The following is a 27288-nucleotide window of genomic DNA, read 5'->3' as shown; positions in this document are numbered from 1 at the left end:
CATTTATTATATTTTAATTATTATATTTATCATTACGTTTTAAACAAAATTTTATATCAGAATTTGCTGGAAAACTGGAAAATAACACGGCCAAAATTTGTCTGCTTGTGTAGTTTTTTTTTCCTAAAGTGTGCTATTTGGAAAAGATAAACGGAAGGAGTAATGTTAAACGTGTGAAAAATTCAAATAAAGTTTCTCTCTACGTTTTTTTTTTATTCTGCTTTGTTTTCAAGAAATAAATTCAGGTTTGTTTCTTCAGAAAACAAAAGAAAAAAAGAGAAGAAAAGAAGATATCACATCTCTGTCTTCTTTTTCTTCTTGACTTGTTTTGCAGAAGAAGAAGATCTCAAATTCTGAGAAACGACAAGGTGTGAGAAAGTAGTTGTTGCAGTGGCCGTCCAAGGTTGAATCTTTGGCATATTTAAATGCGACCCCATCATTAAAAATTCAGTCTTTGATAGTCTTCTTCTCCTTGTTCTCATTCTCCCATCTTTGTCTGTTCTCTTCCGTCAACGTTGCTTTCTCTCTCCTCCAGTTTTGAAATATTGAATGATGACGCCGGAGAAGGAGAAGGAGAAGGAGAAGGAACAGGATCAGGTGGTGGTTGATGCAGGGATGAAGAGGTACAGAAATGGAGAAATCTGGGAGTTTGAGGATGACTTGGGTGTCTCAGACGGTGACAATGGTGTCTTGTTGGGTTTGGACGGTGGAACTACCTCCACTGTCTGCATTTGTATGCCAATGATTCCCTTCTCTCACTCTCAGCTCCATTCTCTTCCCACCCTTGCAAGGGCCGTTGCTGGATGCTCCAATCACAATAGTGTTGGAGGTAATTCATAATCCCCTCACTTGTGCACTTGGTGTGTTTGTTTTTTTTGTTGGCAGCCACTTGGTGTGTTTGATGATTTCCCTTTGGGGGTTTGTTTCAAAATTTGATTTTTTTTTATGGGTTTGTTGGAATATTTGCTGTGCTTGGACATTTTTGATTGATTTAGTTGTCTACATTAATACACTGTTTGGTTTAGTGTGTGTTGTGTTTCAATGTCCTTATTGGGTTGGGAACTATTGGGAGGATAAGAGAGACCTATTAGGTTGGATATACATTTTGTTTTTGCATACCACAGTAGGATGCTGGTTAAATGGTTATGGCTTAGGCAATTTGGTTAAGAGGCTGTTCGGTTATGAAGCTAAATAGTGTGTTGATCTAAGGTAGTCACAAGCAACTATGCCCTGTAACTAAACTGTTGGAGGTTGATCATTTAGGAAAAGCTGCAATCTTATGCTACATTCCTTGGTTTGAGTTGTTAAAGTCTTTTTAAAGATTACATTCTTGTTATCGGGTTTTCTATCTGGCATTCTAAAGAAGCTTTGGCTACAGTGTTTTTGTGTTTAGATATGCCTATTTTTAATCTTTACTTTGTGCTCTCTCCCTTATTTTACAGTAATGAAGTTCTTATTTTAACCATCCTGCTCTCCTCCCAAAAAAAATGGTGATAACTTATGGTTTCTGGCCAAGTACTCTTGTAGCATCTCAATTAGCTCTTTTTTGTGTGTTAACTTTGTGCATAAACAATAGACAAAGTTTCATGTATTCAACAGTCTTAAAGAATTATACCTGTCATAATAAAACGAATTCCAGGGGAAATCTTTTATTAGCTTTTTTCTTTAATCACTTCTTCTGCAGAGATTGCTGCAAGGGAAACAATAGAGCAGGTTATGGCAGATGCTCTTTCAAAGTGTGGTGCAAAACGATCTTCAGTCCGAGCTGTTTGTTTGGCTGTATCTGGTGTTAACCATCCAACAGATCAACAAAGAATTCTCAATTGGCTTAGGTTGCTAAGCTTTATTTAAGTGTATCTTCATTTTTTTTTTTGTTGATAAGAAGGCATATAAATCTATTTTACTCTTGCTATTGGAAGAAACTAACAAAGTTATGTATTTTATTTATCTCTTAGCTTTTATAAGTAATGAATATACTGTGTTTTTATATCTAATGGCATATATGATCTGTATGTTAGTTTTTGTTATATATTTAATTGTGGAAGAATGCAACTGTGTTTTAAGTTGTTTATCATAATATTATGGAAGAGAATTGTCTTCCTAAATAAAAAATAGAGACCATAAATAAAATTAGTTAATCCTATCATGAATAAAAATGTTACTATTGAACTCAACCTTTATAAAGGAAAGTGAGGACATAAACATCTGCTATATTAGTTTACCTATATAGCAAGTCAACTCCATTATACCGGTTTTATATAAGATTGAAAGAAACTGACTTTCTTCATTGTTTTTAATTTGCCAAAGCAGTATGCGTAAAATAACTAAAGCCAGGACCACAATGCTAGTGGAGGGACTTATCTGTAAAGAATTGAAACTTATTTAAACTGTATCTTATTTGTACATTCTGCTGGTTCAGTTCTTTGAATATGATGTGTCATTTAATATCCATTATAGTTTATCTGTTATTCTAAAGACTGAACCATGCTGTGGCCTTATGTAAACAGGGATATATTCCCAAGCCATGTGAGGTTACATGTTCTGAATGATGCTGTGGCTGCTCTGTCAAGTGGAACAATGGGTAAACTTCATGGATGTGTACTGATTTCTGGCACAGGGAGCATTGCATATGGATTTACTGAAGATGGAAAAGAAGCAAGAGCAGCAGGTGCCGGACCTGTCCTAGGTGACTGGGGCAGGTAACACAAACCTTGAAAATTAGCTTTTAGTAAAAACTGTAATATGGAGACTAATAATTTCATTAGCCGGAAAAGGTGTTAACTTTGTAAATTGATCCAATCTTAATCTTCTTGAAAGCTCTTTCTGCATCATATATATTGTCATCTCCCATATGAGTAGAAAAGATATAAAAAGAGCCATGAGGAGCGTCTTTCTCTTCATGTCCAACTTGATTCCATCTATTGCTTGGTTGAAAGTTTGCTTTATTATTTGCAGTGCATATGGAATAGCTGCAAAGGCGCTAACTGCAGTAGTAAGAGCTTATGATGGTCGTGGTCCAAGTACAATGCTTGCAAGTAGTATTTTGCAAAAACTTGGTCTTTCTTCTGCAGAAGAAATAATTGGGTATATATTATAGTTGTATAATTGTTCATTTATTGTGAAGTAAATAGCTAGTATTTGAAAATCTTACTGTTAGAAATGCAACAAGAGAACCATCCGTGTGTCTTTATCTAAGAGCTAAAACTTACTACCTAGTCTATCCACGCAGCAAATGCAAACTAAGTTGACTTATATTTCAAAGATGAGAAATTTTAAGTTGGAAGTTATTTTGTGAATGTAATGCAATTTAATGTCATCATGCTATGCTCAGATGGACATATGCAGATCCCTCCTGGGCCCGCATTGCAGCCCTCGTTCCAAATGTAGTGATCTGTGCAGAGGCTGGGGATGAGGTTGCAAATAATATCTTACTAGAATCTGTCCAAGAGCTAGCTTCAAGTGTCAAAGCTGTTGTAAATAGACTTGGATTGTCTGGTCAAGGTTAGGGTATTTATATTATTGTCATTTTTAGTGCATAACATTTATAGTCAGTTTGGATGAGCTTCTCCATAAGCTCCTTTTAGGGGGAAAAGATGAGATTAGCTTCTCCATAGGCTAAACTTGTAAAAATTCTCTCATAGTTTCTCTATATTTTTGTGTTTAACTTGTGCATAAGCTAATTTTAACTTTTAGAGAAATTAAATTCATTTTTTCCTTGTTTTATCTCCTATAAGAGTTTATGGAGAAGTTCATCCAAACAAACATCTAATGCTATCTTGTATTGACAATTGATTAAAATTTGTACTAATTGAGTTGGCCTCCAAAACATTCTTGTAAAATATAGAAGTGTTCTTTGGCATGAATGTTTGGATCATTTACATGGATTATTGATATTTTCTCCTTCTGTAATGAAAATTGTGCAATGAATTGTAGTCTGTAATTTTGGCAGATGGAAAGAGTGGCTTTCCCCTGGTGATGGTTGGTGGTGTTCTGACAGCACATAGGGGGAGCTGGGATATAGGAAAAGAAGTAATTAACTGTATTACCAAACAGTTTCCTGGGGTAATTCCCATTAGACCTAAGGTCAGCATATTTATCATTTTATTTTGGAGATAATCTTTTATCTTTTTTAAAACAATTGCATATAAGATAAAATCCCTTTTTGTAAATTGTTTCAAAGATAGTATTTTTGACATTTTGAAACTAGAAGATATACTATTTGGAATATAACAACACTTTCTGTAGAACATCCATTAAATAACTTGAAGAATCGATGTTCAAATGTTCTTTAAATATCCATATTCAATGTCTTTAAGATGTTTGTTTTATTGCACAACAGGTGGAGCCTGCTGTTGGTGCGGCATGGTTAGCATGGAATTTTTTCATGAAAGAATGTCATCACAAGGCTGAGAATTGATGTAAAGCAAGAAAATATAATTCTTGATGATTAAAAGTGTATATTAGACAAGGACGAAAGTGTGGATACCTATGTGATGCCATGTAGTTTATGTATGATCCAATATCTCTGCTGTTATTGTTGTTTCGGTTCATGGCACATGGTAGGCTTAGTTCTTTGAGTCATGATTACCTTAGCTAAGGTGGTAACTGTGCTTGTGTATATAATTTTTAGTGCCATAAACATGATAGAGAAGTGTCTTCGTTGTCTTGTAGCTGCTGATACTTTTTTCATCATGAATTGTTTAGAGAATGAAGATGAGCATTTTGGAACAGCCAATCGTGATGGTTTAACAATAACTTGCTATTAAAATATGGTTCTCGCAATTATTGTCTTAATGATCTCAATTTCTGTTGAGGAATCAGAGGGTATATAATACAGTGGAATATAAAAATAAGATATTGTATTTAAATAGTAAACTTACAAAAAGCTGCTGTTTTATGCCGTATATATTTTTTTAAAATAAAAAGTAGCTTGCTCCAGAAATTTCTTAAATGGTATTAAATATATTAAACAGCTTTAAAAGTTTTAAATACATGGTCTGTGTCTCCTGACTTATATTTTTTCGGTATACGTATTAAAGATTTAACATTATGATTAAAAAATTCAGTTATGATTTTAGATCAAATAGGGAAATATTTAATTGAGTTAATCAGGTTAAAGTATTCTTTTCACCAAACAAAAACTTCTGAATTTTCACAATTCACTGTCCTCTCCACGCGTAAAATTTGGTATAATTCTCCTTCCGAATTTTCAGAAAACAAATTTCTGTCACTGTTGTGTTTATTTTTATAAACATTACTTTCTAGACCTCTTGGATTAATGGAGCTTGCATCTGTTTTAGGCCGAAAATAAAAACCAGGAAAGACAGGATCTAATACACATGATTCTCAGACTATTTATGAACCCCCAGATGTAACCCAGGGTGAAGGGGCGAAAATTAAATTGCTTTTAGGTCAAATTACATATTAGATGAGAAATTTCTTGCATAATAATTTCAGTATAAAATAGTACAGCATATCTCCACATGATTATCCAAAGCACCTCCCATTAACTACTTTAAGCAACATAAATACACTAAATAAATTGAATCACCACTTCATACAGCTCCCTCTTCAAAACTTTTCATGCACGCATATACGTGTGTACACATTTTCAGGATCATTGTGAGATTCAATGTCCATGGATGGAGGTGGAACCCTCAGAATACAGCCTTCCTTTCTCCTTTTTATAGATGTTTTCAAAAAATAACAGACCTAAGACTGAGCCAAAAGTCCCAGAAAAGAAATATCCTATGCTCGTAGAACTTCTGATTGTATGACCTTCCCAAATTCTTACTAATTAGTAATACAAGGACTAGCCAAGAAGCCGCCTTTAAGTTTCAGAGAAAGTGACAGATGCAAACTCTAGAAGAACTAAACCACCAAGAAATAAGGGTAGCGCAACTTTTTTTATATTGTTATGTTAAAAAGGTCTTCTATTGTTCTGATTACTACCACGAGAATCACCAAAGCCACTAGATTGACCCGAGCCAAGTTCTCCAAAACCTCCCGAACGATCTGAACTACCAAATCCCCCAAAATCATCTGGACGACTAAACCTAGACCCACCGGATGATCGACCAGATCTGCTTCCTGATTGACCTGAGCCAAAGCCACCAGATGAGCCAAACCTACCAGAGCTTGGTCCACCATATCTACTCATTTCACCAGAAAACCCCCCTCCTGATTGACTGGAACCAGAGCCACCAAAACGATTATAATTCTGTCCACCAAACCTTTCACCAGAATCTCCAAAGCTGGGGCGGCCAAATCCACTGTTATTGTAGCCACCAGAACGGCCAGACCCAGGACCACGGCCAAAACCTGTGTCACCATAACGACGATCCCTAGTTCCTCCGAAAGACCCAAACCGCCCACCACCCATGCCAACTGTGTCCATGGATGCACTATCAACAGCTATCCTTGGTAGCTGAAAAATATGAATACAGGAACAGAAAACAACCAATAAATAATTATGTAAATAAAAAATACCAAACTTTAACATGTAATTAGCATATTAGCGAGAACACTGGAAAACGGTAATAATAACTATGGGATAGTAGGTCCCTGGCTGTTTAGATATATTGAATAGAGAAAATTTCAGATTGAGTTTATCAATTTCCAGGGCAATCTGACTCGCAAACTAATCATGAACAGGTTTAGATCAAATTGTGCATAGGAAGGATGGGATTTTAGGCAACAGGAATATATGCTTCCCTAATAGTGTAGCCTCAATCTTAATGACCATAAAATTAGTAATTAACAAGGTACAACTTCCAGTGGAAAAGATAGACAAAATTCAATAAGATGCCAGGAAAAGAATCACCTCTGTAAATCTACTTCCCACATCACGCTCAATAAGCCTCACAGCCCTTGATTGATCTTCTGTATACACAAGAATAGCAGTTCCTTTCTTACCAGCACGACCTGTCCGTCCAGATCTATGAACAAATATTTCTGAAGAATTGGGAAGATCATAATGTATTACCTATAACAGGAAAGCAAGTCAAAATTTCGTATCTATAAATTGCATGAAACGATAACAATATTCTCCATAATATATCACAGTATTTACATATGCACATGACATTAAACATAAAGAATGGCACATTGAGAAAGACTACAAACACGGAACAATAAGAAATCAAACAGAGAAATACAATCTAAGCGACATCCAAAATTTACAGAACCATGAACAGTACAGACCGATGACAGAATAAACCAAGAGTGTTGCATGATTATCAAATATATCAAATACATTGACAAGAAAAATCAATAACTAATAGTCAAGGACATATCATCAAGAAAATGATACCTTGTCTTCAAATTCAATCAAGCATACGATAATTTGCAATAGAAATAAAAAAACAGTAAAACAGAACTCACAAGATCAACATTGGGTATATCAAGCCCACGTGAGGCAACATCAGTTGCCACCAAAACATTAAAATGGCCATTTCTGAAGCCAGCAAGAGTTTTTTCCCTCTGAGCTTGTGATATGTCTCCGTGCAAAGCCTCACATTGAACACTTTTTGCCATGGTATATGATAATCGGTCTGCATCACGTTTTGTTTGAGTGAAAACAATACACTTTCCTCCTTTTGCATGTTCCTAACAAAGGATATATATTTAGGAAACGGAGAGAAAGAAAGAAATCCAGCAAGTTTCCTCAAGTAGTTTTTTCTAATTAAAATACATAAAAGGGCAATCTAATGCCGAAGGCTACCACCTAGTGGGGTCTAAGGACAGTGGGTGTACACAGATTTACCACCACAAGCAAGCGGCTGTGTCCAGGATTTGCACCTATGACCTCTGGGTCACAGGGAACCAACCTTACCCTTGCACCAATGCTCACCCTCTAATTACACACACATATATATTCTAGTAAAAGCTTAAGGGAAAAACGTAATAAAACTCCAGAAACCTATTTGCAATACAGTAATTTTAGTCTAGGAATTTAGCTCTGAAACCTAACACAACTCCACAAAACTTACTTATAAAGTAAGGACTCGTCAACCTTTACAAGCTCTATTTAATTTTATATCATATCTCTAGCTGAGGAGGGACTAAGCACCACCATTGAGGTTTCCGTTGAGGCAGCCACCTCCTAACACAATGCAACTAAGGCAGGCTATGATTGACCACTAGTGAGGTGGTTTTCAAACACATTAACAATCACTAATCAGAACTACCAATCAAGTCAGTAAATGATGGTTTCAGAAGGCATACTGTTATTAGCTGCGCAAGAATTCCCGCTTTAACATATAAGTCAGATGCAATGGAATACAGTGAAATTCCATCTGCTAACTTCTGATCAGAATCTCCAACCTACAGCACCAATAAATTTACAGTTATAAAATAACTCTCGTGTACTCCCACACATGCCCACAATGTAGAGACGTTAAAACATGATAAACTAATTACTCAAAGAAGTTCATGCGCCCCACAACATAATCTACTGTGTTTATTTTGTACATTATATTCAAATCAAACTAAATGATATCTCAGAATTGCACAGGTTACAGGCATTGTCCTAGTGCCTAGAATGGAGTTTCAAGCTTACTAGATCAATTGTCAGGGGATCATTCAGGTAATTGCGTGAAATCTGCTTTATCCAAGATGGCATTGTTGCAGAGAACATAAGAGTCTGACGTTTGGCGGGCAACCTTTCCAAGATCCTCTCCACTTCCTCCTGGAAGCCGATTTGAAGCATCTGATCAGCTTCATCAAGAACAACAAATTGAACTTCCTTCAGATTTAGAGCACCTCTGTTGAGAAGGTCAATAATCCGACCAGGTGTTCCCACAGCAATATCAACCCCATAATCGAGCTGCCTCATCTGCTTAGAGATTGGCGTACCCCCATAAACACAAATTGTATCCAAGTTAGGTGCCGACTCATAGAATTCCTTCTCAACCTGCTTAGCAAGCTCCCTAGTTGGAGCCAGAACTAAAGCCAAAGGATCCCTCCCCCGCCTGCAACATCAATCACACAAAAAAAATGTATAGTTAAAGACACAAATAACATTTCCATGATTATATCCACACCATCATGAATTACCAAGTCCACATTCAACTCTAACAGAGAAACAAGTGCAAAATTTAGGTAATAAGGAAGCATAAGTATCACGATAACATAAAAATATAGAACCAACCCATGCTTCGCATTAAACTGAATGATCTTATCCATGATGGGTATCCCAAATGCAAGAGTCTTCCCAGTTCCAGTCCTAGCTCGACCAATCATATCACGACCTTGCATGGCAGGTTCCAGCACGGCCCTCTGCAATACAACAACCCAATTAACTAAAAAAAACGTTAGCATAACTCAAAGCTACTAAACTACGCGTCTTTAATCCTTATAAACCGCATATCATGCTATGCATCATCGCATAAACCCTTAGAAGCAAAGCAAACCTGAATGGGGAAGAGCTTGGTGATGCCTTTCTTGGCCAAAGCTGAGACAATATCCTGAGAGATTCCGAGCTTCGCGATCTCGAGTCCTTCCTCGGCGTTCCCTTTAGACCCTTCTTCGTAAGGGAAATCGTCTACAGCATATTCCGCGCGGTGATATACAGAAGAACGGAAATTCAACGGACCCGATTTGGAATGGAAGTTTCTTGGAATGAAGGCCGGGGAGAGTGGCCGGAAGTCGTTGCTGGCGGAGATTACGACGGCCAGGAAAGCGCGCCTTGAGAGGTTGGAAGAAGTTCTTCTAAGGATTGCGGTTAACATGTTGTAGTGTTGTGGTAAGAAAATGGTAAATGGAAAATGGAAACCCTAACAGACTGCAATTCAGGGTTTAGGGTTTTATGACAATAGAAAATTGGAAATGAAGAAGATATTTCAGTTCAGTTCACTACAGGGTGTCGTGATCTTCTGTGTGCTACTCTTCTCAATGCTCCCTATGACTTCTTTTATTCCACACCATAGATTAAGCAGAATTTTTTGCCCACTGTACCATAGATTAATCTCATTTTATTTTTTAAAAAATTAACTTGTTTATTGTAACAGTTGATTGATTTATTGAGAGTGAAGTTCTCAAATGTTTTTTTCTTTTTCTTTTTAGTGCAGCCCTGAAAGCTTTGTCAGAATTGGGCAAAACAAAATTCCAAAGGGACTTTATGATTTTCTTTTCTAGAAGGATAGGAAAGTTTTGAAAAAATATATAAAAATAAAACATTAAAATTGTAACAATCCTACTTTCTTAATCATTCTCCTACTAATTATAATTAAGATTATAATTCAATAATAGCATCAATAGTTATAATTAAACTTAGTCACAATTTAGTTCTTAATAGTAATTCTTAAGTCATCTTCGGCATATACAAAATATACTATTGCAAGATTAAGAAATAAAAGATACATATAACGACGAACTAATTATCACAAAAATAATTTTTAATTGAAAGATATCCTAATATTCACCAAAATCTTAAATTAAATTTAATTAACTAAAGTTCAAGCATTAAATTATAAAAAAAAAATTGTAAACTTTGAAAGATTAATATATTGAATGTTTTCATTCAACTCTACATGTTATACTCTTCTCTTCTTTTTTATATATAATAATAACTTAATTGAAATATCATATATCTCAGTTTAGTATTAATAGAATTAATTTTGGTCAGCTTATTATCTCTCTCGTATCATATTTTAAGATTTTGGACAGAATGTTAATCTCTTATGTAACAAATCTCTTATTTGATAGACTTAATAAAAACATGTTTCCAATAATTAAGTTTAGTGTTAATTGTTTATCTGTTTTTATGAGTTTTTATATTTTATAGATGTTTTGCTTAAATCTTATATGATTTAATTATTTTATAAAACTTTTTTGCATGTTAATTATTTGATGCTTTTTTATGTTTGTATATTTTATTTTTTGCGATAATCAACTTAATAACGTGAATAGAAGTAAGTGTTTAACAAATTTTTTCTTGTGATTGTCTAATCATTTTTCATATTAATTTTAAATATATTTTATTATAGTTATTTATAGTTTATATTTATTTGTTTAAGCAATTTGTTTTGTTTTATCAACATCTTATTTTATTTGTTGTAAGTTGATAAAATTAAAATGTTACAATTATAAAATTTATTTTCAACTATATTTAATTCTGTGGATCCATTATTAATATCAAAATGTATTTTAAAAAGTAATAACGTACTTGAATATTTCTCATTAAAAATATTTATATAATTATATTTTTTTCCAATAATATTAATCATTTATCAATCCAAACAAAGATAAATTATTCACTGCATATCGCTGTGAAAGTTAGAACAAGTATCATAAAATTCAAAATTTAATCTACGAATATATTAGTATAAGGCATTGTCTTAGATTATTATTTAGCAATATAATATTTAAATGAGTATCTTAATTATATTGACTTGTTTAGTTTTCAATGATCATAATTTTGTGTTGACTTTCAAAAAATATGTAATACTTTTCTTAATAAATAATTTATATACCATCCAAACATAATATATATATATATATATATATATATATATATATATATATATACATATATATATATATATATATAATATAGATTATATAAATAACCATCTTTTATCCAAATTTATTAAATTAAATAATATTTACTTTGACTTTATTTTTATATGTATATTTTAATATTATAAAAATTAAATTTTAAAACAATACATAAATAAAATAAGAACTTTAATTAAATAACTAAATATAGGTAGTAATATAACAGACAAATAAACAAGAAAAAGATAAATTAATTACATAGACTTAGTGTTGGATATAAATTAAATAAAATAATCACAATTTAATGAAAAGGAGGTGGCATGACTGCAAATAAATTAAATATCATAATTATAAATAGATAAACAGTGAAGAAAAATTAAATGACAAAAGAAGATGTGCATAAATAAATTAAATATCATAATTATAAATAGATAAACAATGAAGAAAAACCAAATGATGTAAATAAAATGGATCAATTACTAATTAGAGATAAATTATATGACATATATAAATAAACAAATATATGAGTGCAAAACAATTAAAGATAAAACAAATAATATACATATGAATAAATAAGATCAATATACAATTAGAAAAAAATTAAACGACATAAATATAAAAAAAATAGACTCTTAGGATAAATTAAACGATAAAAGTATAATAAAAAGTAAAACAATATATACTTCAAAATAAATATTAAAAAAAACATATATAACTTTATTAAAATTAATATAAAAAAAAGTTTAATCTCACTTTGCCTCATGTTGTTTGAAGTAATGCATATTTTTAGATGATTAAATTTTCTTATAACTCATTCCTTTTTTTTCTCTATTTCTCCTCTCTTGATCACTTAATTTACATTTTCTTCATATTCTTTTCCACCTCATCAATTTATAACCAAAATTTATTTTATTTTATTTTTTTAAGTAATTGTTACTTTCATTTAAAAAGGAAATAATCATGAGCTCTTATTTGTATGTATTTCTTCTTTTATAACTCTTTCAAATATTATTTTTTAATATATATATATATATAATAATTAATATACTTTTTAATTAATTAATATTTTCTCATTTATTTTTTCTTTTACTTATTTTTTAGGTTTAATCCTTTCGAACATCTCTATTTTTGTAGGATCGTCTCAAGTAGGTCCTCGTATTGTAAATGTTCTCGATTAGATCTTTATTATGAAAAATTGAATCAATTTAGGCCTTACCGTTAGTTCCATACTAACACCATTAAAGGGGTGACACGTGTCAGTTCGTGGTTTTTTGAATTTTTTAATTATATTTTTATTATTTTTATTTTTTATTTTTTATTTTATTTTTTTAGAAGTAAAATTTAAAAATGTCACGTGTTAAACTGATAGTGTGCCACGTGGCAATGGCAGTGTGACATGGCACTGACAGTGCCACGTGTCATTGTCAGGCCACGTGTCATTGCATTAGTCTCAATTTGGTCCCTGTATTTTTATTATGTTCTAATTTGATCCATGTATTTTCATTTTGTCTCAATTTAGTCTTAATTTTAAAAATTAAACAATTTTTCCCTCCTCAAATTCAAACAAAATTTAAATTGTATATAATTAAATAACATAACATAACACCAGCATGTTATGTCACTCTTTTTTTTAAACCCTAACATAACATAACACCTGTATTTTTAAACTCTTTTTTTAAATTGTATATATTTAAATTTTCCCTCCTCAATTTTTAACTCTTTTTTTTAAATTGTATATATTTAAATTAAACTCTTTTTTTTAATTTGTATATATTTAAATATATATCTTTTGTATATATTTAAAAAAAAATTGTTAAGATTTATATACAATTTAAACTTTGTTTGAATTTGAGGATGGAAAAATTGTTTAATTTTTAAAATTAAGACTAAATTGAGACAAAATGAAAATACAGGATCAAATTGGAACATAATAAAAATACAGGGACCAAATTGAGACTAATGCAATGACACGTGGTCTGACAATGACATGTGGCACTGTTAGTGCCATGTCACACTGCCATTGCCACGTGGCACACTATCAGTTTGACACGTGGCATTTTTAAATTTTACTTTTAAAAAAATAAAAAATAAAAATAAAAATAATAAAAATATAATTAAAAAATTTTAAAAAACCACGAACTGACACATGTCACCTCTTTAACGGTGTTAGTACGGAAGTAACGGTATTAGTACGGAACTAACGGTAAGGCTTAAATTGATTCAATTTTTCATAATAAGGGACCTAATCGAGAACATTTACAATACAAGGACCTACTTGAGACGATCCTACAGAAATAGGGATGTTCGAAAGGATTAAACCTATTTTTTATTATTATTTTGTCACAATAATTTATAAAAACTACTTGATTATTTTTTAAGTATTCTGACTTTTTCTAGATACAACGCAAAGCAATTTAATGAATATATGAATCACAACTTCTTTTACACTTTTAAAAGAATATAATTATTTAATAGTAAGAATGTTACATTATACGAGTCTCACCTTTCTTAAATAAATATTAATCTTAACTTTGTAATTTTTCTCCTATGTATTTTTTTACCATTGCACTATTCATGGTATTACGTACCTTCTATCTCAAATACTTTACTTTTCTTGCGTAAGTTAGTGCATGCAAAGTTAACATTTCTCAATGTATTACAAAGTGTGATGTGAATCTTTGTATACACATGGTATAAATAACAACAATAAAATCTTAATTTTGACATCTTATTAGAATATAAGATAAATCAAAGTAACAATTCTATTTATGATCATTTAACAATGCTACAAAATGTTTTGATCTTGTTTTTCTTTTTCTGTTAAAAAGTAAAAGAAAATTATAAATAAATTTATTGAAATTTTAAGTATGCCATAAAAACATTATATTTTAGTGTATTACCACTTATAATAAAATAGAAAAATAATAGTGTTTTTATGGAACTGGTTAAAGTCTCACAAACACTCCAAAAAATATTTTAACGATAAGTCAATAATAATCCAATTGAAAAGATATTAAATGTTACAATAATATAACCTAATTAGCGTACTAACAATTTGTTTATAATTTTTGTCATAAACTTTTACTTACCACATTAACTTAATCATAATTCAATCATGTTTTAATATCATTAATTAATTAATATATGTTAATACAATTTTTAAGGTTCGAGACTGACTTGTACTGTTTAATCAATTATGAAAATAAAATTGATTAATTTAATATTATGTGCCAGTTCGCTCTAAATATCGCATTAAAATAAGAATACAGATTTTAGGCTAAAACAAAATTTATTCATTCCCATATATGAAAAAGGTTGCACTAAATCAGTGAGAAAACCTATTCATTGATGTAGCAAAGAATAATAATAATAATAAAAAAACTATTAAAGTGTAATGGGAGGAGGGACACACACCAGAATTTATGCGAAGAAGTGTGGTGAAGGGATAGACATCACTTCCATTAATAAAAAATCTATCATCTCTTATTTGACGATTTAATTATTACTTTTTTAATTTTATTATTCCACGTAATTTACTCACAACTTTTTAACTTTTCAATATTTATCACCCAATTTTTTCCTCCACACTTTTTTTTTTACCATTATAATTTATATTTTTTTTATACATTTAAAAGTCATGTTGGAAACTAACCACGTTATTGAAAAAAAAGTACAATAAAATAACATCACTCTATAGCATTTTGTTATATATTTAATAAATGAGCACAATAGGTGAAATTGAAAAATATATAAAAAAAAAGATTAAATGATAAAATTGCCAAGATAAAAATAATCGAATTGTAAAATGTACGACGATTTTACTTTTTAAAATATAGACAAAAATTGCTGATAAAATATTTTAAAAATAATTTATTCATACTGGTTTTTATACAATAAAAAATAATAGTAATGATGGTGATATATAATAAAAATATCTATGTTGAATACATATTTTTTTAAATCATCCTTGAGTATAATATTATTTTTATTATTATTATTATTATTATTATTATTATTATTATTATTATTATTATTATTATTATTATATTATAAAGGATAACAAATAATTTACATACTATCATTTCTTTCGATTTCTTTTCAATAATTTTTACATCAATAAGAAAATGACAATATTTTTATAACTTTTTATTAAAGTATTTAATAATTATTTAGAAAGAAAATATAAACAAACATCTATATTATATAAAGACTTATAGAATAGTATTTTAAAAGAGATTATAGTTTAAAAATAATAAAACTGGATTGTTTTAATAGAAAATATTTTGTTATAAATGACTTTCATTATTTTTAAAACATATTATCTCTAAATAATACTCTTTTAGATTTCGCTGATTTCTTTATAGAAGTTCTTTTTATGTTTTATCTGTTTGAATATTAAAGATCGCCCGAGTGATTATAGGAATGAGATTTTAAAGTTTAACCGATTGGTTTATTCAATAGAGTATGTTGGTTTTCTACTCCTTTCTTTGTCAATTTCATTTTTTCTTGCATGGCGACCTTTGTTTTACATGTTAAGTTTTAGTTTTCTATAAGACTCTCTAATGATGAGTTGTCCTAATGACATACCTTTATCAATGGTCCTAACGACATAGCTTAATTTAAAGTCAGGGTTGTGGGTAGGTTTTGTTGTATCATATATGCGATGATTGGGATTACCTTAGAAGTTTCTAATTTGAGTATGATGTTCAATTATGAGGAGTTGGCATGGGAATGAGACGTTTGGAATCCTAAGTTGTTGAATTGTTACCTATTTATGTTGAAGAAAAAATGGATTACGATAAAATCATAAAATATTACTTTCAAAATATTTGCGGAATGAAAATGGGTATTTGTATAAGAACCTGAAAATAAATTAGAAGTTAATGGGGAAATTAATTTAAATGAAACCAGAACCCTCTCAATTAAAAGCACTTTTCAGACACATTCTGGTTCATTAACCCAACCTCATTCTCTCTCTAAGAAAAACTCAGTTCTTACTTTTCCCTGCCTTCTCTCTATCATTCCTCCACATTCAGCCATTGCATGTTGGTTTAGGTGGTGCTCAAGTGACCGCGGCGCAGAGAGCTTCGCAACCATCCGATTAGATTCTCGTTCTTCAGCGGGTAAGTCGTTTCCCTTTCTCCTTCGTGATTTTGGAACCTAGGGCATGCATCTCTGCTGGTTGCATGTAGCTAGAAACATTCCTTTCCATTTCCTCTGTTCATTCTAGCTCTAAGAGTTGTTTTCTACCATCAATGTGGTGGTTTGTAGGGTTTGGTCGGGTCCTTGCTGTGTGAGCCACTGTTAGGACATTCTAGTGAGCTGTATTGTTCAACTCCAAGGTAAGGGGAGCTAGGTTTTCTTAAAGTTTATTATTATGAAATGTGAAAATATGTTGATCTCTGTGTGAGTATGTTGTTTGAGTTGAAATTATGTTTTTGAGATTTGCTGTATGAACTGTATGCTGGAAATTTGTGACTGTGGATTTGGTTAGGCTGAGGTGATATTTGAGATTGATATGTTTGATGTATGTATTCTGTTGGAGGGGTGATCAAGTGGAAGGTAAGGAAAGTATGAACTATTTTGAGTAAACTGATAGTGCTTTGGGGTCACTTGAGAGGAAGTGAGGTAGTGATTTTGGAAAGTAAGGGTTCTGGACACATTTGGGTTGTTGGGACATCTTAGGCAAGTCATTTGTGACTTTTTAGGATCATAAAACTGGCCTAAAACCTGTCAGAAAGGGGAAAATTGAAATTGGGTCTTTAAGTTGTAGGAATTGATGTTTTAAAAGATAAAATTTGATCTTAATCACTTTAGATTAGTAATGGGGAGGGTTAGGATCATCTAGGCAAGTTTAATTGAGCTTAATACACGAATTGAATGTCTTAGAAGTTGGCCAAGAGGCCTAGAAATGGTAAGGGCTGGCGTGAGTGTGTGATTTTGCAGAATTTGCGTTCTGCAGATGATGTAGAGTCGCTATGCGAGCTGTCTCGCATAGTGAGACCCTGTAGAGAGTGCTCATGTCTGGGTAATTCCCTGTGCGAGCTGGTGCACAATGCGAATAACCAGAGGGTGCTGCTCTCTATTTGTGGATTCGTCTGGCGAATCCTGTCGCTATGCGACTGGTGGTGGTCTGGAACCATTGTCCTTTTAATTCGAAAGGCGAGTGAGGCGCATAACGAGAGCTTTAAGGGGGTTGGTCTCTGTCTGGGCTCTCGCATAGCGACCTAGGTGCGCTATGCGAGAGGTTTGAAGTCTGATGCATGCTGCGAGTTAATTCGCTATGCGAATTAAGGGGTGCGCTGTGCGAACCCTTTGGGTCTAGTCTTCTCTTTTGCTCTTGCTTTGGGTGAACCAAGTGTGTGGAATGATTAAAATGCATAGTATGATGGTAGTAATGTTATTGAACTAATAGTATTTGATGGTATGAAACATGTTTGGTGGTTGAGTGTAACAAGTATGGTTGATGAACGTAATTCCATGGATCTCTAAGGAGGTTACATGGTAGTGCCCTATAGTATTAGACGTAATTCCATGATCTTCAAGGAGAAGATTCATGGTGGTGCCCTTAATGTTTAGAATGATTTGCATGGCAGCTCAGTCTTGGGGGTTATCCTAGAACTATAGTGGTCGATCATTCTCAAGTAGAGAGGATTGAAGCATGTCGTGAGTAGTAGCAGGAGGTCCTAGTCTTGGGTGCTTCCAGTATGGCCCAAGGTGAGTGATAACGAACTAACCTCGTGAGTGTGGTAGGGTGAAACTCATTGGCAATGGCTTTGCAAAGCAGTAGAGGCCACCACGAGTGCACGACCCGCCATAGCTCAACAATCATTCTAAGTTCGGACGAGTCAAGTTTAAGTGCAACAAGTCATGTGGGTGTAGTGTACTGTATCTGTTTTTGCTTGCATATTGTCTGTGACTGCTATAACATGATTTTTATATCTAGCTTACCCTTGCTTGTGTGTTTGTGTTTGCTTGGATATGTTTTTCTTTTGCAATGATCATCCACTTGGATGTGAGCAAAGGCGGATGAGGTGCCTTTGGAGCAGGCTTTGGAGGAAGACGATGTTGCTGCTTAGTCTCCTTAAGATTCTCTTAATATTTCTTGTATTTTGAATTACTGTTTAGTTGTTGAGGATTCCCTGTGATTCCTATCCTTTTGAAATACTCTATTTGCGTTTAAGTTATAAATTATGTCTCATTTTGGGATGACTGTAAGCTTAACTACCTTATTTACAGTCTCCTGTATCTGTCCTCTTTTATATAAATGTGGACTCACTATATTATATGCTTTTATATAATCTGGGATGTTACAATTTGCAATTTGGTAAAAATCTGTGATTTTTTTTTATGCGGGTAATAGGATAGGTAACGGATACGGCCTTTTATCATGTCCGACCTGACTCGTTATCATCCCTAGTGAACAGGTGTTAGGAAGAAATAGAGTTAAGACGTAAAGTTGAATGTTTGGTTTCAGATTTCATTTGTTAATATAAATATCCTATTAAATTTTTGTTTAATGCAACATCTTATAATAGTCTAGATTTTAATATATATTTACTATTATAAATTATTTTAAAATTATTTGTAGTAACATCTTATATACTTTATTTGAGTTAACTAAATATAACTAATTAATTCTATGGTAGTTGAATTTGTTAAACATTGAAATGTTACATATTGGCTAATACTATTAATATAATTTTCTTACAAACATAACTTATAAATATTTTAAGGCTGCATCTCTAATTGATTTAATTGGGTTATAATATAAACAAGTGAAAGATTCTTTTCACCCAAAATGGAAATTGAAGCCTACAATTGAATTTTCGATTTGACATGTGGAATTTATTGATTAGAATAATGTGATTGTGAATTTTAGAGAAGAGCACTTTGGAATTTATTATGCAGAAATAATAAGAGAAAACAAGGTTACCCAGTTAGATGAAGACATGCATGGATCTTCCAAAATCTCCAAGTGAAGCACAACGTGTAGCTAAAGCACTTCAGTTTTAGTGGCTTAATGCCTTCAACGGGTCCTAATTCCACTACCCTTAACACGACAAAACAAACAATTCTCACAAATGGGTCCATCATCTTTTCCAATCACTCTATCATGCCTCTAATATTTTGTTTTCTCCATTTTCAATTTCTCATTAAAAAACAATAAAAATGTTTAGAAGTCTAATTGAATCAAACCTCATTAAAAAACAAAATAAAATTAATATAATTCACACATGAAAATGAAAACATCTTGTACTAAAAATCTTTTAAGACCATGAATTTTTAAATATCCAAATTGGTATAATTTTAGACTTAGACTCAACGGAGAGGCATTAAAAGATCAGCATGATGGATCCAACACAGTCTCAAAAGAAGAATCGATGTCTTTGCCTTTTCTTTTTCACGTTATGGTGTAAAGCGAAAGGGTTAAAAACAACCACTGACCCTCCTTGTACAACACTGTTCCTTTTCGATTTTTAGTTTCATGTCTGTAATACAATTCTCTTGTTACGTATCATGATTATATTGAAATAATAGTGTATATAAAATATCACTTTCGAAATATTTTCCATGAAGAAACAGTATTTTTGTTATACTCCTATGTATGTGACAAAGGTAAATACAAAGAAATGGAGGGGACCAATGGTTGGAGTTTATGAGCTGACCAAGGTTACTTTCTTGCATCCTCATATCCTCATTATTCAGTCATCAACATTGTCTCATGTATACTATGAGTTGGCTACCACTCACTTCATATACAAAAAAAACCATTTTTTATCTTCCAAGTTTCATTTTTTGGGGGAGGAGCTGACAGGGATTGGGAAGTGGAAACTAAGATTCACTTTCTCAAAACCCCAGAAAAAGAAATTCAACATAAGTTTCTAAGATTTGCTTTCTCAATTCAGCAATTGGGTCTCTCATACCATGATGTATTGATTGGTAAATTGATGACCTGATTGCTACATCATGGCAAGTTCTTAAAAGTTGGATTTTTAATGCAGCCAGATCAACCCCATCACACGCTTTAATTTTCATTCCCTTTTCCTTTTTTTATCTGTCTTTTTTTAGATCACTCGTGACGTAATTTCTGCAGAAGAACCTCCCTCCGTCTGTTTAAAGATGATTCCAAACTTCATCTTCTGATTGAGCATAACAGTACTGAAAATAGCTTTTTTTCCTTTCTTTGCTTGATTTAAATGAATGATGCCCTAAATACACAAACTTTTGGACATGCAAAGTGAACACGTGCTGCTACAATGTGTTGTTCTGATTGCTAACATCAATCGAACTGTGTTATCAGATGGATCGAATTGCCTAAAAATAGGTTGCTCAGAAATTTCTTTCTCCATTTGTGAAACAAGTTAGTCACATCTAGTGCTATATTCATACATGCCATGTTATTTTTTCATCTTTTTCATCACATCAGTTAATTAATCTCACCATGGACACAAAGAAGTTACATGAAGTACAATTCCTGTGAGTCTCTAAGAGACGTGCCTTTTTTCTGCAAAATCATTCAGGTGTCCTTATTCAATAATTTAGCCCTATGAAATAGATGATTTATGACACAGTACAGTGGCTTCTATGGCTATATAGATATAGATATATATATATATATATATATATATATATATATATATATATATATATATATAGAGAGAGAGAGAGAGAGAGAGAGAGAGAGAGAGAGAGAGAGCTCTTAATCGTGGTTATTTGTCTCTCTTTTTTAAAATAGAGATTAAGTTCCATTCATGACACCCCACCACATTCTCTTTCTCAAAATCCAGAAAATAATAAAAAAATGAAGGTACACTCAGCATGCACATTGTATCAATTTATTCTTGCCCATGATTGGTATCTATAATTTGGTCTAAGATTACATCCTATCATCCAAATCTGATTCATCAGCAGCTCTGGTGGACTTGGTTTATGAATAAACAAAACAACAAAGAAAAAGGTAAAGGCAATGGAGCTACTAGGCTCAAAAACCGACAGAACACAAACAAAAGGGGGAAAAAAAATAACTGGGTTGTGAAACGGTCCATGGTTAAGCATTTTCTATCCAAACACTGCTTTTACTTTTGCTTTTTAAAAGCTAAAGATGACACCAAAGTAGTGTGTGTGTATGTATGTTTGTGTGGGAGAAAATAAGAGAGGGGAAAGAGAAGACGACATAGGATGCTGCTACACTGTTACCTCTGAGCTCTTAACATTACAACACATAACACTTCTCACACGCACTCTTTCTCTTTCTCTTTCTCTCTCACCATCTGCTACTTCATATTCAGCACAACTCTATGATATTGCTATTATTCCAACTGCACTTCCTTAACTTGTAAGCCAGTTATCCCAAAAATGGGAACTTCAACTCTTGGCCTTGTACTTGTACCACTTCTTTTGTGCTTTGCTTCTGTTTCCTCTCTTCCCATGTCTCTGAGAAGGCAAGCCTCTATCTTGGTTTCCCTCAAACAAGATTTTGAGGCCAACACTGATTCTCTCAGAAGCTGGGACATGACTAATAGTGTGTCCCTTTGCACTTGGGAGGGTATTGAGTGTGACCAAAAGAATAGGTCAGTGGTGTCATTGGACATAACCAACCTCAACCTTTCTGGCACACTTTCACCTTCCATCACAGCACTCAGGAGCCTTGAGAGTGTATCACTTGCTGGGAATGGCTTCTCAGGAGGGTTCCCTAGTGATATTCACAAGCTGGCAGGGCTGAGATTCCTCAACATATCCGCCAACAAGTTCAGTGGAGACATGAATTGGGAGTTCTCTATGTTGAAAGAGCTTGAGGTGCTGGATGCTTATGACAACGAGTTCAACTGCTCCCTCCCTCTTGGTGTCACTCAGCTCCCCAAGCTCAATACCTTGAATTTTGGCGGGAATTTTTTCTATGGTGAGATCCCTCCAAGCTATGGAGACATGGTTCAGCTCAACTTTCTGTCTCTTGCCGGAAATGATTTGAGGGGTGTCATACCATCTGAGCTTGGGAATCTCACTGACCTGACACAGCTTTTCTTGGGATACTACAATCAGTTTGATGGTGGAATCCCTCCTCAGTTTGGTAAGTTGGTTAATTTGACTCATCTTGACCTTGCAAGCTGTGGTTTGACAGGTCCAATTCCGGCTGAGTTGGGAAATCTCAACAAATTAGACACTCTCTTTTTGCAAACTAACCAGCTCAGTGGCTCAATCCCTCCCCAACTAGGCAACATGAGTGGCATGAAGTGTCTTGATCTGTCAAACAATGAGCTAACAGGAGACATCCCCAATGAGTTTTCAGGCCTTCACCAACTCACCCTCTTGAACTTGTTCATCAACAGGTTGCATGGTGAAATTCCACCTTTCATTGCGGAGCTGCCTAACTTGGAAGTGCTGAAACTTTGGCAAAACAACTTCACAGGGGCAATTCCCCCAAGACTTGGCCAAAATGGTAAACTGGTTGAGCTTGACCTGTCAACAAACAAACTCACTGGATTGGTGCCTAAATCTCTTTGCCTTGGGAGGAGGCTGAGGATTTTGATTCTTCTCAATAATTTTCTCTTTGGATCTTTGCCGGCTGATATTGGCCAATGCTACACACTACAGAGAGTTCGTTTAGGACAGAACTATTTGACAGGGTCAATACCAAATGGTTTTCTGCACTTGCCTGAGTTAGATCTTTTAGAATTGCAGAACAATTACCTCAGTGGTTGGCTTCCACAAGAGACAAACACTGCACCCTCTAAACTTGGACAGTTGAATCTATCAAACAATCGCCTAACCGGGTCTCTACCAAGCTCTATTGGAAACTTTCCCAACTTGCAAATTCTGCTGCTTCACGGAAATAGACTCTCAGGAGAAATTCCTCCAGATATAGGGAGGTTAAAAAATATCCTCAAGTTGGATTTAAGTGTCAACAACTTCTCAGGCACCATCCCTCCAGAGATAGGTAACTGTTTGTTGCTCACCTATTTAGATTTGAGCCAAAACCAACTGTCAGGTCCTATCCCAGTTCAGCTTTCTCAAATTCACATAATGAACTATCTCAATGTCTCATGGAACCACCTAAACCAAAATCTTCCCAAGGAACTTGGGGCCATGAAGGGCTTGACTTCAGCAGATTTTTCTCACAATGACTTCTCTGGTTCAATACCTGAGGAGGGGCAATTTTCAGTGTTTAACTCTACATCCTTTATTGGGAATCCTCGACTCTGTGGATATGAAATGAATCCATGTAAACATTCTTCAAATTCTGTATTGGAGTCCCAAGACAGTAGCAGCACAAAACCTGGTGTTCCTGGGAAGTATAAGCTTCTTTTTGCAGTGGCACTGTTGGCTTGTTCGTTAGCATTTGCAACCTTGGCCTTTATCAAGAGCAGGAAGCAAAGGAGGCACTCCAATTCATGGAAGCTCACAACATTTCAGAAACTGGAATATGGAAGTGAAGACATCATAGGGTGCATAAAGGAAAGCAATGTCATAGGAAGAGGAGGAGCTGGGGTTGTGTACCATGGAACCATGCCAAATGGAGAGCAAGTAGCTGTGAAGAAGCTGTTAGGAATCAACAAAGGATGTTCTCATGATAATGGTCTCTCTGCAGAAATAAGGACACTAGGCAGAATCAGGCACAGGTACATTGTGAGGTTGCTGGCATTTTGCTCAAATAGAGAGACCAATTTGCTTGTTTATGAGTACATGCCAAATGGAAGCTTGGGAGAGGTTTTGCATGGGAAAAGGGGAGAGTTTCTCAAGTGGGATACCAGGCTGAAAATAGCAACAGAAGCTGCAAAAGGACTTTGCTATTTACACCATGATTGTTCCCCTCTGATAATCCACAGAGATGTGAAGTCAAACAACATACTATTGAACTCTGAATTTGAGGCTCATGTTGCTGATTTTGGACTTGCCAAGTTCTTGCAAGATACTGGGACATCAGAGTGCATGTCATCCATTGCTGGTTCTTACGGTTACATAGCTCCAGGTACTTAATATTAACATTTAACCATATTAATCATTTACTCTACAAAATCATACCTAAAACATGTATTTTTACATTGGCTACTCATACTACACAGTAAATTCAAGTTTATGAGACACAATTGCTCATAATCTCCCCAGAAAAGGTCTAGGGACAGAGGATATCATTGTTTAGATCATTGATTTGACCAAGTGGAATGATTAAGATCAAGATATTCTTTTTATATACAACATCATAGGATAACTAAATTTGAACTTAGAAATGCGTGTGAATTATTAAAACTTCTTAATGCTAGGAAGACCGTTAATGAGGTGAATGGACATCAACATACATGATTATATAACAATCAAATAAATATTCATAGGAAAAGAAGTCAATGAAAATGGAATTACAATAATTTTCTGTTTGTTTTTTTAAGCACAAAAAATCTTTTATATCTTTTACTGTTTTATGACTTTAGCATTTACTTGCTACTTTCTGGGACCACCATGTCCCACATGTACGTGAATTTCTAGATTGGCCGAAGGCTCCACTAATACAAAGGGAGATTCTTTCAATCTTTAATCTTTTGCTTTATTCTCACCTTAACTGGGTTTGTGCTTTTGCATGCATTGAAACCATAAACCAGGATTCAAACCAAAGCAAATCACAACCATTCTTTTTTTACTAACACCCTTTTATCATATCTATAACAGCCACCAAATGCACATTAACCAAAAGCATATGTCTCGTTCATCAAGGCTCCAGATTGAGATCAAAGATTTACTTTCTCAAGACCCCAGGAAAAGAAATTTGAACAATTTACAGTAACAAGGCACCACTACCTTGTCTTGTTACAATTTAATTTGTTAACTTGAAATTGAAAGTATGTAGTTTTTCCATAGTTTGACTCTAAAACTGTTAATGAGCCTTCTTTATCATCATCATCATAACCATCATCATTACCCTCATCATTAGCATCATTATGGCCATTACATACTGCTACACCTTTTCCCCAGTCTGACATTTATTGTACTGTCATACATAGGCATGGCCACTTTAACTTTTGAGCTAAAAATGTGAAAGGCGACTATTGTGGTGTACTGATTTTGATTTACATCACAGAATATGCATACACGTTGAAAGTTGATGAGAAAAGTGATGTCTACAGCTTTGGAGTGGTGTTGCTAGAACTACTAACTGGTAGAAAGCCAGTGGGGAATTTTGGGGAAGAAGGAGTAGACATTGTTCAGTGGACCAAGTTGCAAACAAATTGGAGCAAAGAGAAAGTGGTGAAGATTCTTGATGAAAGGCTATGTCACATTCCCTTAGATGAAGCAAAGCAGGTATACTTTGTGGCCATGTTATGTGTTCAGGAACAAAGCGTGGAGAGACCAACCATGAGGGAAGTGGTTGAAATGCTTGCACAAGCAAAGCAACCAAACACATTCCAAAAGCAGTGATCTACTACTACCAAAGAAGCAAAAGAAAAGTTAAAGAACAAATAAAGAAAAAGCTGAGTCTATGCATGTGTCTTACATGTGTTAATGCTGTCGGTTGGTGGTGATGTCAATTTTCCTAACTAGTTTGTCATTTGAGTTTTAAAGGGTTTTTTTCTTCTCTTTATTAACACTTAGCTGTGGGAACATGGGACTTGCAAATGTTGTAGGAATACTGCAGAATTTACTATAGTTGGAGAATGATGCTAAAGGGGAAAGAGAACCAATGTTGATAATGTCACAGGAGTATGTACAATACATGGGGATTGGAGTTAGGGTACTGGCATCTCTTTTTCTACTTACTTCCTTATAATAAGCCTCAAAATTACAATTTCCTTACCATATTTAGGCTTTTAAAAAAATTACTAAATTAGATTAAATATGTTTTAGTTTCTAAATTTGAATTGAAAATTGAAATTAATTGGTATTTAATATTTTGTTATATTTATTCCATCAATTGTAAAAATTAACCAATATAATTTTCTTAACTTAAATATGTTAATTTTTTTTTATATGACACTAACATTTAAGTTAAAATATATCAAACGGTATAAATAACTCATAAAAATTCAAAATGTCACTCCACACACTAAAAAAAAATTAACGCAATTGGATTAGAAAAACTATATTCATTTTTAAAGTTTGAGAATCAAATTCGATCAAAGTTTCGAACAACTAAAAGTTGAGATAATAAAAAAAACCTTAAAATTATTATCTTAGACTATGTTTTAAAATCTTAAATCATTACACGTTTAATTAAGAAATTTCTTTGAGACTTGTGTGATTTTAATTGATAATCTTATTACAAAGTCATTATAGGAATAAAAAATGTTTTATATGTGATGATTAAGAGCATACATAATCATTTTTAGTGAGTAGTTAAAATTAATTTTTCTAATTGTTTTGGGTAAATGCATTTTGGTGATATGAGTAGCCAAATCAATTCCTTTAAGCTATCCTTCAACTGTATAGTCCCATACCTATACAGTCTCCAGATCCCTCTCATTCCGGTGTATGTTCGATTCATCCATGTACCCCTTCCACCCGAAGCTGCCAGGAGCCACTCCTTGTTTGTGGCCCCTGCACCATGCTTCTTGCACCGGCGTCACTCCCCGCCCTCGTCTCCGTGCCCGGGTGTCACATATGGTATGAAGTCTTCTCTTCAACAGATGATCTTTAATGGATTGCTTCAAATCCAAGTCTTCTTTGTCAATTTCAGTCAATGTACCTATTAATGATTTTTCGATGTCAAAATCAGTTCGATTTAGATTGTAACAACAATAATTGCATAACTTATGATGAACTTTTGGTTATGATTTGCCTAATTCCAATCCAATCATGACT

The 27288-nt window shown here is 33.4% G+C and overlaps 3 protein-coding genes across 3 annotated transcripts; 2 read left to right on the top strand and 1 right to left on the bottom strand.

Moving 5' to 3' along the window:
- The first annotated feature begins 213 nt into the window (after positions 1-213).
- On the top strand, positions 214-4730 carry LOC124848157 (Actin-like ATPase superfamily protein). Its single transcript, XM_047325804.2, has 8 exons — positions 214-403; positions 536-829; positions 1685-1832; positions 2508-2699; positions 2956-3084; positions 3332-3501; positions 3950-4083; positions 4340-4730. Exons 2-8 carry the CDS (start codon positions 550-552, stop codon positions 4415-4417), a joined length of 1131 nt encoding a protein of 376 aa, XP_047181760.1. The 5' UTR covers positions 214-403; positions 536-549; the 3' UTR covers positions 4418-4730.
- Positions 4731-5424: 694 nt separating this feature from the next.
- LOC124848151 (DEAD-box ATP-dependent RNA helicase 53, mitochondrial-like) lies at positions 5425-9885 on the bottom strand. Its single transcript, XM_047325791.2, has 7 exons — positions 9414-9885; positions 9152-9279; positions 8561-8972; positions 8227-8325; positions 7384-7608; positions 6824-6985; positions 5425-6427 (listed from the first exon to the last, which is right to left on the bottom strand). Exons 1-7 carry the CDS (start codon positions 9729-9731, stop codon positions 5921-5923), a joined length of 1851 nt encoding a protein of 616 aa, XP_047181747.1. The 5' UTR covers positions 9732-9885; the 3' UTR covers positions 5425-5920.
- An 11479-nt stretch (positions 9886-21364) lies between these two features.
- Positions 21365-26230, top strand: LOC124831556 (uncharacterized). Its single transcript, XM_047305578.2, has 2 exons — positions 21365-24469; positions 25571-26230. The coding sequence occupies exons 1-2, from the start codon at positions 21859-21861 to the stop codon at positions 25906-25908; spliced, it is 2949 nt and encodes a 982-aa protein (XP_047161534.2). The 5' UTR covers positions 21365-21858; the 3' UTR covers positions 25909-26230.
- The last annotated feature ends 1058 nt before the right edge of the window (positions 26231-27288 follow it).

Source organism: Vigna umbellata, chromosome 1 (genome assembly GCF_029865625.1).
Source record: "Vigna umbellata cultivar VRB3 chromosome 1, Vumbellata_1.0, whole genome shotgun sequence".
NCBI lineage: Eukaryota > Viridiplantae > Streptophyta > Magnoliopsida > Fabales > Fabaceae > Vigna > Vigna umbellata.
The sequence above is the reverse complement of the archived record's forward strand: the minus strand, read 5'-3'. Positions and strand labels throughout refer to the sequence as shown.